Source organism: Cnephaeus nilssonii, assembly GCF_951640355.1.
Source record: "Cnephaeus nilssonii genome assembly, chromosome: 1".
Classification (NCBI taxonomy): Eukaryota; Metazoa; Chordata; class Mammalia; order Chiroptera; family Vespertilionidae; genus Cnephaeus; species Cnephaeus nilssonii.
Window position 1 is genome coordinate 93,749,074 of NC_137072.1, and position 15,556 is coordinate 93,764,629.

General features: G+C 35.9%; 1 protein-coding gene across 7 annotated transcripts in view; it reads right to left on the reverse strand.

The window, feature by feature from the left end:
* N4BP2 (NEDD4 binding protein 2) overlaps positions 1 to 15,556 on the reverse strand; it is a 77,809-nt gene that overhangs the window by 12,998 nt on the left and 49,255 nt on the right. For 6 of the 7 annotated variants that reach the window (XM_079774981.1, XM_079774980.1, XM_079774984.1 and 3 more), the window contains 6 exons: positions 15,156 to 15,201; positions 13,681 to 13,877; positions 10,251 to 10,369; positions 7,434 to 7,572; positions 2,293 to 2,481; positions 634 to 802 (listed from right to left, as the gene is read on the reverse strand). In XM_079774981.1, coding sequence (XP_079631107.1) covers positions 634 to 802; positions 2,293 to 2,481; positions 7,434 to 7,572; positions 10,251 to 10,369; positions 13,681 to 13,877; positions 15,156 to 15,201 — 859 coding nt within the window. Of the gene's footprint in view, positions 1 to 633; positions 803 to 2,292; positions 2,482 to 7,433; positions 7,573 to 10,250; positions 10,370 to 13,680; positions 13,878 to 15,155; positions 15,202 to 15,556 lie in introns of those variants that run through there. The other variant, XM_079774986.1, reaches the window with a different exon arrangement.

The following is a 15,556-nucleotide window of genomic DNA, read 5'->3' on the forward strand; positions in this document are numbered from 1 at the left end:
CATGAAAAAGAAACAAGAATCTAAACCAACAAGATACTTTAATGTATGTGAACTGCATGATGTTAAATGGAAACATGAAAAAGATCCTCATCCGAAGCCCTGGGAAGAGGCAGAATTTAGATAAGAGGCAGGTATTGACCTGCAGAGACAAAGTGCAAGCAGAAAGGGAAAACCATCATAAGGCAAACACTCAGAAATCCTGGCTTTTGTGAGAATTCTGTAAAAATTCTATCACCTCATTTACTTCTGTATTTTATTAAACATCTATTGAACAACTGACATGTAAGAAATACCTATTAGCTTTAATAAATGTCTACTGAACAAAGATGTATAATATTTCTGAAAGGTCCCACTTATAAGTCTCAGGATTCCCAGATTACACTGTGCCCTTCCTTTAACAAACACATCAAAGAAATACAAATGTAAGTGAAACAGGGAAATCAAAAAGAAACTGTTAGTGGCCATGCCCATGACAATTCTTTCTCAAGAAGGTTCTCTTGAGGAAAGAGCCTATAAATGTGGCACATATATCCTCAGCTTGCACATTCAGACTCAGGTCCTGAGTTTGTAATTTATACCAATATGAGCAAAGACATATTTTGAATTGAAGATTTGTCATTTTCACAGTCCTACCTTCAGTTTTCTGCTGTAAAACTGCCATCAAATGTTCTATAGCTTCATCCACATGCAGTCCATGGAGGTCTAAAACATTCTGTGGCAGCAGGGAGGCGTTGACTTTCTCAAAGATCTCTATAGCAGCAAGGTGATTAGCTTCCTTCATCTTCTGCTCATGGAGACTACCCTTTAATTATAAACACCGCACCAGTAAACACTTGTAATACTTGTTACTTGGTAGGCAATGAGGAAACAAATAGTGAACCATATAAAAGGTAGAATGAAAAAGGGAACAGCTCACTGAAAATTGTTTTTAATGCAATGAGCTAATATGTAAGAATGCACCAAAATTTAGGTAAATATCCGTGTATTAACAAGAGAGTTCTCAAACTAAATCATTTCTAACATATTTTCTGATCCCAAAATCATAGAAAACAGAAACTTAAACACCATCCATCTCAAGAAGGAATCCATTGGTTTATCCTTTGATAATCCCAAGTCTCATCCCTTTCAACACCTTGTAATTACCCCTGGAGCCATCTCAAAGGTTTGTTATTAGGGCTCACAGGGTTATACCAGCTTGATGCATTTCTCTGCTCAATCACAAAAAAGTAAGCCATATGGAACCACAAAAATAAAAGGTAAATCAGAGCTGGTTTGGCTCAGTGGATAGAGCATTGGCCTGTGGACTAAAGGGTCCCAGGTGAGATTCTGGCCAAGGGCACATGCCCGGGTTGCAGGCTCGATCCCCAGTAGGGGGTGTGCAGGAGGCAGCCAATCAATGATTCTCTCTTATCATTGACTAGAGGCCCGGTATACGAAATTCGTGCACTCGGGGGTTAGGGGGTGGGGGTCGGTCCCTCAGCCCCAGCCTGCACCCTTTCGCAGTCCGGGGGCACTCAGGGGATGTCCAACTGCCACAGAGGTGGGAGAGGCTCCTTCCACCGCTGTTGCGCTTGCCAGCCGTAAGCCCAGCTTCTGGCTGAGCACACTGACCACCAGAGGGCAGCTTCTGCATTGAGCATCTGCCCCATGGTGGTCAGTGCATGTCATAGCGACTGGTCATTCCACCGTTGGGTTGATTTGCATATTACCCTTTTATTATATAGGATATTTCTATCTCTCCCTCTCCATTCCTCTCTGAAATCAATAAAGAAATTTAAAAAAAAAAAAGGTAAATCAGGCAGATTTTTTGTAATGCTATGCCAAATGAAATTTTACTTCTCTGAAAGATAGTAATGTATCTTTCTTTTTCTGATTATAAAAGTGATACATTACTAAAAATTCAAACATGATTTAAAGCACAGGCCCCTGTGATCCCACCCTGAGATGGCCAATGTTAACATTCTGCTGTCATTGCCCCAGAAGACTTGTATCTGTTTAGAAGCGGTACTGAATGGGGGAATTAACCTAAAAGAAAATATGGACTGTCAGAATAAACTGCAGTTTGTGTAAGCTGTGAATGCAATAGCAACCACAGAAACTGAGCATTTCAAAGGAGATCAAAAGTCTCAGAACCATACATTTCTTATATATCAAGAAACCTTTATGTCACTTATATAATCTACATTCCCCAGAATAGCTTAATCTCATCACAATACAAGTATTATCTGCTTCCATATTATTCAGACATCATAAGTGACAAAGAAAAAAACAATGACCAATTTTCCTCTCTACCTGCTGGGCATAAAATGTGGCAACGTTTTTCTTCCCCATCCGATAAGCCTCTTTGGCCTTGCTGTAGCATTCCATCCTCTTCTGCTGGTGCAGGAAAGCTTCTGCCCTGTAGTCGTCGTACTTAGGGTACTCAAAATCCTGGAAGGGTGATTCACTCGGTGTATCTTCAGTCTCCTTCGATTTCTTTGCCTATAAGATGTTATCCCATAAGTACAATACAAACAAAGTAGAAAATACAGGCTTTACCTTCATAAAAATATATATGAAAACTAGGCTCTACTATTTTTCATCTTTCTTCTCACACAAAAAAGTCTCCCCAGTGTCTACCTAGTTAGTCATACACTTATCGACTAATGCAAAATTTTTCAAATTTTAGTTTGTGAACCCATTCAAAGGGTCCAGTCACTGAAAGTAGGAGTGGCAGGTAACTCATACTTTTTGTAATGGCATATTTCAATTCAACAAAATAATCCACTTTCAAAAATGAGCATAGGACCTGAAACGATACTTGTCCATACAAAGAGCCAATACTATATGAAAAGATGCTCAACTTCACTAGCTATTAGGAAAATGCAACTCAAAACTACAATGAGATACCACCTCACACCTGTAGATGGCTATTATCAACAAGATAAGTAACAACAAGTATTGCAGAGGTTGTGGAGAAAAAGGAATTTACAAGGGAATGTAAATGGGTACAACCACTATGGAAAACACTATGGAGGATTTCTGTCCCCCCCCCCCCCCCAAATTAAGAATATGACCCAGAAATCCCTCTTCTGGGTATCTACCCCCCAAAATTTGAAAACATTTATTCATAAAAATATATGTATTCCTATGTTTACTGCAGTATTATTCACAGTAGCCAAGACATGGAAACAACCAAAGTGTCCCTTGACAGATGATTGGAGATGTAGTACATAAAAGATGAAATACGGCCAATTTGGGACAACATGGTTGGATATCCTACATAATAAAAGGGTAATATGTAAATTACCATCACTCCGCTATGCCCATGATTGGGCCAGCGGGAGGCGCAGGGGGTGGGACTTGGGGTGGCCAATTGGGCCGGCGGGACACTGAGCTCACGTCGCCAGCGGCGGTGCGAGCTCAGCGTCTGCGCCATGGCTGTGCTGCAGCACAGAAGGGGCCTCTGGGGCAGCGAGCCCAGGTCCTGCTGCGGACCATCAAAAGCGGGGAGCTGCCGAAACCGGTTTGGCTCAGTGGATAGAGCGTCGGCCTGCAGACTGAAAGGTCCCAGGTTCGATTCCGGTCAAGGGCATGTATCTTGGTTGCGGGCACATCCCCAGTAGGGGGTGTGCAAGAGGCAGCTGATCGGTGTTTCTCTCTCATCGATGTTTCTAACTCTCTATCCCTCTCCCTTCCTCTCTGTAAAAAATCAATAAAATATATTTAAAAAAAAAAAAAAAAGCGGGGAGCGAAAGAGGGGGAGCTGGCGACGTGAGCTTAGTGTCCCGCCGGCACCAGGCCTTTCGAAAGCCTCCGCTGCGCCAGAGGCTTTCAAAAGGCCTGGTGCACCAGCGGACAGACAGCCAGCTCCCCCACGATCGAAAGCGGGGAGCTGTGTGTCCGCTCCGGCACCAGCGGACCCCCTGCCATCAAAAGCGGGGAGCAGGCTGCTAGCAGTGTCCGTGGAGCGTGCTAGGCTTTGCAGGGCAGTGGATATGGCCTGGATGGCAGATTAGGACTAGGGGACCCTACACGTGCATGATTTAATCATGCACTGGGCCTCTAGTTGAGAATATCGTGCTAAGCAAGATAAGTCAGATAAAAAAAATCAAGAACCATATGATTTCACTCATATGGGATATAAAACTAAAAACAACAAATGAACAAACAAAAACTCATACACAGACAATAGGGTGGTGTTACCAGAGGGAAAGGGGTGGGGAGTAGTAAAGGGTAAAGGGGGTCTCAAATACATGATGACAGGAGATTTGACTTTGGCTGGTAAACCAACAATGCAATATACAGGTGATGTATTATAGAATTGTAACTTGAAACCTACCTAATTTTAGTAACCAGTATCACCCCAATAAATTTTTTTAAACTAATAAAATAATTTAATTATATTCTTTTTAAAACAGAAGGACATGTGGAGTGACCATGCCTGGTAGGTAGTAAAAATCCTAAGTGGATTTATAGGAGCAATTTTTAATCAGCTGACCCCCAACTAGCTCCTATGGTAGTGTTGACTTTCTGAGCTTTAGGAAAATGATCTTTCAAGTAATTGCTATCCAGAATAGACCTTATATTTAAAGAAGCAAAAGTAACTCTAAGTTAAAACACAAGGTAATGGAAATAATAATTATGCAAATTTGCCTTAATGCTTGCCACCAAATAGAAAATTCCATTTTTTCTGAAGAAAATTCTTATACAGTACACATCCAGATGTCTCTAAAATATTCAAGTCAATATTTAAAAACAGCACAATATTGTGACTTCTATATCCAATTTGGCTTTCATTTATTTACCCACTCTCCAAAAATATTATTTGCAAGCAGAAATCTGATGTTCCTTAGCTTAGCATGTAATTGGAGTGGGGGTTGGGGAAGGGGTTTAATCACTATGATTGAGTTGATTTTCTTAAAAGCTTAAAAGAATCCCAAGTATCGGGTGCCATACATTTTATGAACACTGAAAAGCAAAATCCCCCCAAAAAAATATAAATTTCAATTTCTTTTTTTAAAAACAAATCATGTTTTTCTGATATAATAATTGAAAAGAAATCAGTTAGTTTAGTTGTTAAATTTCCAAAAGCTAAAAACTGTCATTAAATTAGAAATATTATGAAGGATTATAATTATAATGTACTCTATAAGATGATCTTTAATAAATGCCAATTAAGAATTTTATGTAATAAAATTTAATATATATTAATATTATAAAACATTATATGTATTATGCAATATGTATCACTAATTGATAAGAATAATTTTTCAAACTTTCTGCCTGTGAATGGAGTTCAGAAGCCAAGAAAGGTTGAGAAAAAACCTTTGATAGTTGGTTGTATAATTTTTCACTTATTACATTTTGCTTACTTGGCCCCTAGAATTCTAGAGGCTTGAAAGAGTTATAGAAAATAAGTTTAAAAAAAGAGAGAAGAATAAAATAAAGGCATCATCATATTTCTAATTCATTACCAGGGTCAAAAATCTATAAACATGCAGTCAATTTATTTTTGTAACAAATGTTCAGTTTATTTTACAAAAGAGCACAAGGCTCTCTCTGGCATAGAATATTCATAGGACCTACATCCTTATGTCACTCGTGCCAAAACTTAATCACAAGCTGGTTACAGATTAATGTTTAAATATTCTATGAGTGTATGGCTGGCATCTCTGATAAAATCAAAAACTTTGCAGGGAGGAGATAATAAAAACGCTTTCTATGACTTTTGAAAGCCCAGAGTGACAAACACTATGAACACAAATATTTCATAGCATTAGTTGGTGTTCATACTAAAAAATGCAAATCACATTTGCTTCTCTGGGAAGAGACCCTTCATTTCTTATTTTTTAAAGGAAAAAAACTGCTATAATGAGAGAGGCTTTCTCAAATAGCCACTCTCTTTTAAAACAAAACTAAGATTTATTTTTGTACCCATTTGATAGTACTGTGGTTTACTATAACTTCATTAACAGGAGCCAAGTGAAATTGAAATATATGCTTCCTAGAAATTCATCTAATTAGTGTCACTTTTTCTGTTGAAAACATGATATACTATAATACCAAAACCATTTCCTATGGTAACAAGCCCATAAATTTTATTAAAGGCTAAAGGGGAAAGCAGTAGTATTAATAAAACACAGCTGTAAATTTTTAGTTTCCTGAAAACAGATAAACCAAAACATTACTAGTACCATGATACTTCCCTTTAGTATATGTGGTCCCTTAGGGTCCTGGGATATCAAAGACAGACTATTCTCACAAATGTAAGAAGGTTTTTATCAGTTTTGTTACACCTGACTACATTTTGTGAGAAAGACTAAGAATAATCTCCCAAGTAACTTAAAGTTTACATTTTAGCCAACATTTACATAACACAAAATCTCCTTTTCTGATTCCAACATTTCCCAATCATCTCCAACTTTGAGCAATACACCTTCTTCCCCTCACCATAATGACCCATAGTGCCATAATAATCCACGTTGCCTTGCTCTCTTGTCAGGAAAGGTTACCTTCATTCCCAGTTTGGCCTGGAAGGCCTCATCGTCATCTTATACACTCTTCGCACCTTATAATACGCTGCACCTGTCTATCCATGATGAACACAGGCACCAGGGGTATCACTTGGTTCTTGCCCCATGTACAGCATTAACAGATCACATGAGTACAAAAATTAGCTACGTCCTATATATCAACTAAGTGATGGTGAAATATTAAAAGAAAAAATGGAGCACACAAGTTATCCCTGAGTGGTCTTATGAGTAAGTCAGAATAGTGGGATACTAAAGGTCTGTAAAAGAAAAAAAAAACCTAAATCTAATACGTACAAGATTAATATACAAAATCAATTCTATTTTCTATGCATTTACACAATCCAAAAATAAAATTAAGAAAACAATCCCATTTATAATAGCATCAAAGAGAATAAAATAAAAAAGAAATTAGAAAAAATCGTTTTCATATTTGAAGGTAAAAAAAAAAGAAAATATTTTAATATAAATTTAACAAAAGATATGCAAAATTTAATACTCAAAACTACAATATCCTGTTGAATGAATTAAGAAGGCCTAAATAAATGGAAAGATATTCCATGTTCAAAAGATTGGAACACAATATTGTTAGGATGGCAATACATCTCAAATTGATCTACAGACTCAACACAATCCCCATAAAAATTCCAGCTAGCTGGTCCATATAAGGTACAGAGTTAGTCACTCAGGTTCTTAGGGACAAGGGCTTAGGGTATTTGGCAGGTGCTAATTGGTGGTTCAATGTCTAGTCCAAATAAGGTGCCTGGTTAGGTACTCAGGTATGTCCAGGCCGCAGGTTCAGGTTACGTCATACTCCACCCACCAGTTGGGGGAAGGGAGGATCTATCAAAATTATCTCAATAAAACAAAAATATTTTCAAATACATTTATCATTATAGTAAAAAATAAGCAATTCTATACCTTTTTCTCCTTAGACTTCTGTGCAGTATAAGAAGTGGCATTCTCATTTTGGTGAACAAACTCCTGTGCTACAACTGTTTTTACAGGGTCTCCTTCAAGAACACAGTTTAAAAATTGCACTGTGTGTTCTAATGAGTAGCTGTAGAGAGTTTAAGTACAAATATAATGTCAATAGATAAAAATAAAAGTTATGTGAAAACATTAACATAACAATCCTTTAAACATTTCAGAAAAAGATAGCAAATGCCCATCATGCATCTCAAAGACTCAAGAATGACAGAGGGAAACTACCAAGTATAGGCTCTCAAAAACTGGTTTAGAAAATGAATACTAGCCCGCCCAGCGTGGCTCAGTGGTTGAGCATCAACCTATGAACCAGGAGGTCATGGTTCATGGTTCGATTCCTGGTCAAGGCACATGCCCAGGTTGTCGGCTCAATTCCCAGTGGGGGCCATGAAGGAGGCAACCAATCAATGATTCTCTCTCATTGTTGATGTGTCTAACTCTAGCTCTCTCTTTCTCTCTGAAATCAATAAAAATATATTTTTTTTAAATGAATACTAAAAGAACATATTGATAGTTCATTTTCTGATCTTTTATTCTAGTTAGACTGTACATAACAAATCTTTCATCTTATCACTTAATACTTCTTAAATCCCTTATTAGATTTACACATGGTTTCAGTATCCTTCAAATATCAGATACAGAGAATAGATCTTTAAACTGATATTTTTATTGTGTTGAATTTCACTTTTTACTTACACAGTAGGGTTTTAGTCAAAGAAATCTAAGCAGGGATACAGAAAGGAAGAAGTGAAACACTATCCTATTTCTCACCCCTACATTATTCAGGCATGTTTTCATGGTGGTATTACATTATCTGTAGTAAGAAATTCTAGAAATTGACAAACATCTGAAATTCTCATGTTCTAATATCTGAAGAAACTCATTCCAAAGCAAATTATAAATGATTTTATACTGCTCATTATTTCAGATTATTTATACCTCTGATTTTTCCAATGGCCAGATAATCAAGAACTGAAGCACTAAGAAGTATTTTTGAAATGTGGTAACTAGTTATCTAAAATAATGTGATTATTTTCCTATTCTTCAATTTATTAAAGACAACCCATGAAGGAACCACCAATTCCACTTTAGATTGCTCTCATCTTGCTGTCTCAGACATGCTCAACACACAGGAGCTTTTAGGGCCTGGAAGCTACCAGCAATTATCTACATCCTAACTAGTCCTTAAAATCACCCAGCTTACCCATTCATAGGGCTGGAAGCCAGTGTCCACTACTGATGTTGCTTGAAGGGTACAACCCTACAAAATTACACCTCAGGCATATACTGCAGTAACTGAACCAACCGACCCTTTTTATTGACTTCAGAGAAAGAGGAAGACAAGGAGAGAAACATCAATATGAGAAACATTGATTGGTTGCCTCCCGTACCAGCCCCAACCAGGGATGGAACCACAATCTAACTAGGAATCGAATCTGCAACCTAAGTATGTGCCCTGACCAGGAATCAAACCCACAACCTTCTGGTGTATGGGATGACATTCCAGCCAACCGAGCCACCTGGCCAGAGCAAGAAAATATTTTTTATAAAATGGGTGTAGAACAGACTTCCTAAAAAAGACATAAAACTCAGAAACAATAAAAAAATATTTTCTGATAAAACATTAGAATTAAAACATGTATATGACCAAAGTGATTATATTGAGTTAGCAAGTATTACAGCAGGAAAAATAATTATAATCTACGTTAACAGACAAAAATTACTATAAATAATATATAAAGAGCTCTCGCAAATCTAGAAAAAACTACAGGCCCTGGCCAGGTAACTCAGTTGGTTAGAGTGTTGTTCCAATATGCTAAAGTTGCGGGTTCAATCGTTGGTCAGGGCACATATAAGAATCAATGAAGGCATAAAGAAGCAAAACAACAAACCAATGTTTCTCTCTCTCAAATCAATAAATAAAAAATTTAAAAATAGAAAGAAACACAAACAACTAAAAGAAAAACAGACAAAAAGAAAGCAAGCAATTAGTAGAATAGAAAATGAAATTACTCAAACTTACTAATAATTAGGAAAACAAATATTTAAACAATACTTTTCCCATCAGATTGGCAAAAATGTTAAAGATTATTATTATCAAGGTGGGTTACACTATCAGTACATATAACTAATGCAGAAAGCCTGAATCAAAGAAAATTTGGCATTAACTATAAAAATTTTAAATGCACACACTCTCAACCAGCAATTTCACTTTTAGGAACTAGCCTACAATAGCATTCACCAATGTACACAAAAATATATGTTGCTCAAGGATGCTCAGTGCAGCAACATGGTTTCCAATTTTCTCATAGTCAAAAAGTCCATAATAGGAGCATGTATAAATTATAATAATTTAAGAAATTACTTTATGAATACTATGGACTATTCTGTAGACTTTAAAAAGAAAAGAGCAGATCACTAAGTACAGACAGGAAAAATAAATACCAGCAAAACTACTACAAAATAGTACATAAAAAACAACCTCTTCTTTGGTGAAGCACATATTTGTATGTAGACACAAAAGCAAAGAGGTACACATGTACATATAATTGCTACATGTGAAAAAAATTGAGGAGGCATATAAACCAATTGCCAGAAACTGCTCACTTGCTACATTAGGTACATTGCATTAAATGGTTTATAATATGCCTATATTGCATTCATTATCAGAAAAATATCAGATTAAAATGTATAATATATGCTTTCAATGACATCACAGTAGAAACTACAGATAATCCTTTTAGCACTTACTTGTGGTCTTTGAAAATGTCCACCAGAAAATTTTGGTTAATGGCTGGAAATATCTTAAAGAGCTGCTTCTCCTTTAGTTTTGTGGCACAATCTTTTTCAAACATAAATGACTCCCTTTTCTAAAAAAAAAAAAAAAAAAAAAAAAAAAAAAAAAAAACCCTTAAAATGGAATTTATAATACTAATTATGCTGATCCAAAAGCATGGTTATTTTATTGCAAAAAGACTAATAATTTAAAAGCAATCACAGACTTTCTTCACTGACTAAAGGCTAAAATTAGTAATATAAGTATTCTTGCACTATTTATATCCCCTTTTTAAAAATATATTTTATTGATTTTTTACATAGAGGAAGGGAGAGGGATAGAGAGTTAGAAGCATTGATGAGAGAGAGAAACATCAATCAGCTGCCTCCTGCACACCTCCTACCTGGGGATGTGCTCGCAACCAAGGAACATGCCCTTGACCGGAATCGAACCTGGGACCTTTCAGTCTGCAGGCTGACGCTCTATCCACTGAGCCAAACCGGTTAGGGCTATATCCCATTTTTACAAAGTATTTAAAGCTGCTCATAAATATATATACACACAATCACACATATACATATGTGTGCATGCATATATAAATATATACATACATGCTCTCACATATACACACTCAACACATTCAAACATATTATATAAAACAGGATGAAGGTATCTTCTATATAAATAAATAGGATATAAATAAATCAGAGATTAGAGAAAATAAAGGTAGGAATACAGATAAAGCTAGCAAGTAAAATCAGTATATAAATGCATGACACAAAATCCTGTTCAATTGCTAATGGTGGGCCACAAATTCAGTTCTGAGCTTCTTCGTGGCCAAAGCAAAGGGGGAAATAAAAATTCTCAGTGTCCATTAAATAAAAGCAAACCAGTTGCTCAGGAGAAGTACAGCTTTTTCTGGTACTGAGACCTGAGAGAAATTTCTCCCATGCGTCCTCATAAAAGGGACACTGTGTGATACTGTCAACAATGTCCTCAAAAACATATTCTCAATGGGCAGAAATTACAATGTACAAATAAGTTGCAAATTCAGGTTGACAGGAAATCTTAAAATTCACAATTTTTCAAAGTTTTACAAGCATATTTATTACTTCAAAATAACTGTATAAAAATTGTTACTAATTGCTTTTTCACCAGCCATATTTGGACCTGTTCAAATTGCTAAACCAAAAGAATTTTTATAAATTGTGCTACTTTAATCCTAACCTAGGATTACAGTAAACATTCTTAAAGTGATTTCTAAATTTAGGACAATTTGTTGACATTATGATATAACTAAATATTTTTTGTTTGCTATAAAGATCCTAATGTCTGAAAAATAAGCTCCTATCAAATTTCAAAGGTGATTCTGAAAATTCCTAAATATAAGAATTACATAAATCTAGGACAATCCTAGAATAGTTACTGGTTTTGAAGCCTAACCATATTTAGGCCTTTTATGACACCAAATAATAATAAAAGAGGAACCACAAGAGGTGACCATCTGACCAGTAAAAGAACGGATTGGTCAAGCTGAAGGCATCATAAATCCCAGAGTTGCTCAGGAGAAGTACTTCTCCTGAGAAACAGACACCTCAAGAATTAAAAGTATTTCATGTTTTATTTAAAATATACATTATAATCTGAACTTACTAAAATATTCAGTGATCAGATTTATTGGCAATCTACCAGGCCACAGAGTTTCGAAACTTCAAATTCAAAGAAATTAAAACTTGTAATATTAATCATCTTACAATTAATTATTCTATCTATACATTACATCTGAAGTTTATTTTATAGTCTTTGCTTTAAAAAAAAAAGTGTATTTCTCCTTTGGGGACAAAAAAATGAGGAGAAAGCATCACAAAATTCTCTTACTGGATGTTTTACCTTGGGACCAAAACATATAGTTTCTATTACACAACCCAGACAAGACAAGCAAAAATTACTGATAGGAAAAACAGTGCATTAAGTTGGGAAGTCAAAGATGTTCAATTGGTCACTATTATATTGAGAGATTAAAAGGCAGGTTACAACCGTAAAAACAAGTTTTAGCAGTGGAAAATTGTATTTCAACAAAAAGTATCACACCATTTGGGCGTAAGTTCTAGGCTTCCCTGTTTTTTAAAAAAGTCTATCTAATTTATTACATAAATAAACTATGATATATGAAAAAACACTAAATTATAAGATCCTACTGAAGAGACTGTTTCTTGGATTATATAAACATGCAAAGATGGGAATGCTAGCACATTTCCAATTTAATTAACAACCTAATTAGAGAAAATAAACATAAAGGTAAAGGAACCCCATTATGCCCCAATTCTATGTATTTCAACCAAATATAAAGGTGTTCCTTTGAACAGTCAAATGAATAAGAAAGAAAATAAAAGTGTTAAGATCACCAGCTAAGAGTTATTTTTTTCCTTGAAAATGGGACTAAATGACTTTTAGGGTCTTTCCTCTTCTGATTTTGAAATTGTCTAATACTAATTTTCAGAATTCCAAAAAAGGCTAAGAACAACACAAAGGAAACAAAATTCACTTATAGTTTCATATAATTAGATACACTGAATAAGGAACAAAAACAAAGTTCAAAATGAAATGAAGTTTCTGTTTGAATTTGTTTAATTGAAAAGTTAGATGAGGGTACTTAAATTTTTAATTCAAATTGTTAAATTTCTAAAACATTCTCTAAAAAATTTTGTTCCAAAGGTGGATATTTCTTTAAAAGCCAGACAGACGTTTCTTATTACTAATTTATGAATGAAATTATCTTTAAACTAGAGGACTAGTGCATGGGAGGGTCCTTTGGCCTGGCCTGCAGGGATCGGGCCGAAAACGGCTCTCCAACATTTCCCGAGGGGTCCCAGATTGCGAGAGGGTGGTTCTCGGGTGACACACCCCAGAATCGGGCTCCCTCCTCTCTGGTTCTGGGTGCGTCTCCCGAGAACCGCAGCTGCCAAGTCACCGCAGCTCAGCAGCTCCTGAGTTGAGCATCTGCACCCTGGTGGTCAGTGCGCACCATAGCTACCGGTCAAATGGTCGAAAAGGCTTTTATATATATAGATAAAAGATCTCATTCATGTTTCTAGAATTTAAAAATTGCATAAATGTTAAAAAGCGAAGAAATATGCAGCTCAATCGCCTGAAAAATTAAATCTAAAGCAACATAATTTAATACAGATTGGTTTATTGATGTAGAATATCAGCTAATTTCCCAGAAGTAAAAAACTCCTGTTTTCAACTATGTTTAAAACATTTTTCAATTTAAACATTAAGGGCAGTCAAATTAAATACAGATTCCAGACTAGGAAATATATAATCAAATGAAAATTACAAAGTAAACATACATGATCAACATAGAGTCAGAGACAAAAGCTTAATATTTATACTAACTCATACCAAATCATGTTTTTCCTGTAAGGCAATTTCTTCTGACATTATTTCTCTGAGTGATACTTTTTTAGTTTGAGTATTCCAATGATCCTGTAAGGCTGCCATTTCAGATGCTGCTAAAGTCTTCAGTAATTTTTTGCCTGTTCTTTGAGATGATTTTTGTTCAGTATTATCAAGACCAATATGCCCAACCAGGGAAGGATCTACAAAAACAGTATAAATAGTGTCAGACCCTCAACAAAAAACATACAAATTAAACATTATACACTATTACATTTACCTCAGAGAGGGAAACATTTTTTTTTACTTTTAGCTTTTAAATATAAAGCAACTCTGAAGTTTCAAAATACATCTTCATATTACTGCAAGCAAGAAATGACATGTGTAAATGTAGGAATATTTCAAATGAGCCATGACTAGGTATCACTAAAAATCAACTCAACACTTTCCACTCTTTTCCATGCCACATCGACACACAGAAAATAGTGACATATACAACAGTAAACACAGGAAGTTGCAGCCAACTCAAAGTGACCACCGAGAGCAGCTCTGGTCAGTTCTGTCTAGTCACTCCAAGGACTGAAACATCAATATTTGGGCAAATCTGTAACCAATCCACTGGAGGCACCCAATAAATATTGAGCAAATGATATTCAACATTCAACAAAAGAAAGGAACTGAACATCCTAAGAAGTTCACAAAAATGTGTAATGTCAGCATTTCTAAGGGATAGCAACTTTGCTTTCCTGGAGAGTGAAAAAAAACAGTCAATACTGTCATTCATACAACTCTTGATACCCTTTGGGCACCTCTAGTTCTCAAACAGCTTTAGCTCTTAAAGCTACAACACAAGCACATCCTAAGAATCTTTAACCTGCGGTCCCAGTGTGGAGTGAACAAAACAAGTATATGGAGGAACTCATACACAAAAGGAAGACCCTTATTAACAGGTCTGCCAACCTGCACTAATCACTGAGGACAATGCTATCGAAGAGAAGTATAGAATCAAATATTTTCAATTTGGCAGATGTACCTAAAAGAGCAAGCTGACTTTTGTGCTCAAATAATAGTAACATCAAGAAAAAATTTTAATAGGCAATATTTCAACGATGCTCTCAATCAAACACATGAATACTTTTATTGCTCTCAAACCAGAACAGTTTTCTTTCATTCAGAGCAAATCTTAACAGGAAACACCTTGACTATATATATTAGAGAAAATCTTACAAATTTCATAGCACTCATGAAAGCTAAATTGTACTATAGGGTGTGTGTTTTCTTCATTATGAAAACAAAATAAAACAATTTTTAAAGAACTTTTATTTGCAAATCCAAAATCTTGGGTAACATATTATAAAAGTATGCTTAAAATGAGTTAAAATTCATACACACACACACACACACACACACACACACACACACACACACCAAGTTTCAATGACAAGACAAGATCATTAGAAGTAAAATTTAAGTGCTTTTACCTCCCATTAACTTGCCACAGGATACCTCTTCTTGTCTTTGTCGCTCCTAAACACAAATACAGAACAGGGGATTGGCAAAGGAAGGTGCACTAGAAAAAAAAATATATCATTTTTCTCTAGAAATAATCTCTCCTTATAAAATTGTTAATTGTTCTTGCTAAAATCTAAATCATATATAATAAAAGGGTAATATGCAAATTGAACCCAATGGCAGAACGACCGGGTACAACCAGTCGCTATGACGCGTACTGACCACCAGGAGGCAGACGCTCAATGCAGGAGCTGCCCCCTGGTGGTCAGTGCACTTCCACAGGAGGAGTGCTGCTCAGCCAGAAGCTGGCTCATGGCTGGCCAGTGCAGCGGCAGTGGCGGGAGCCTGTCTCGCCTCATGGCAGTGCTAA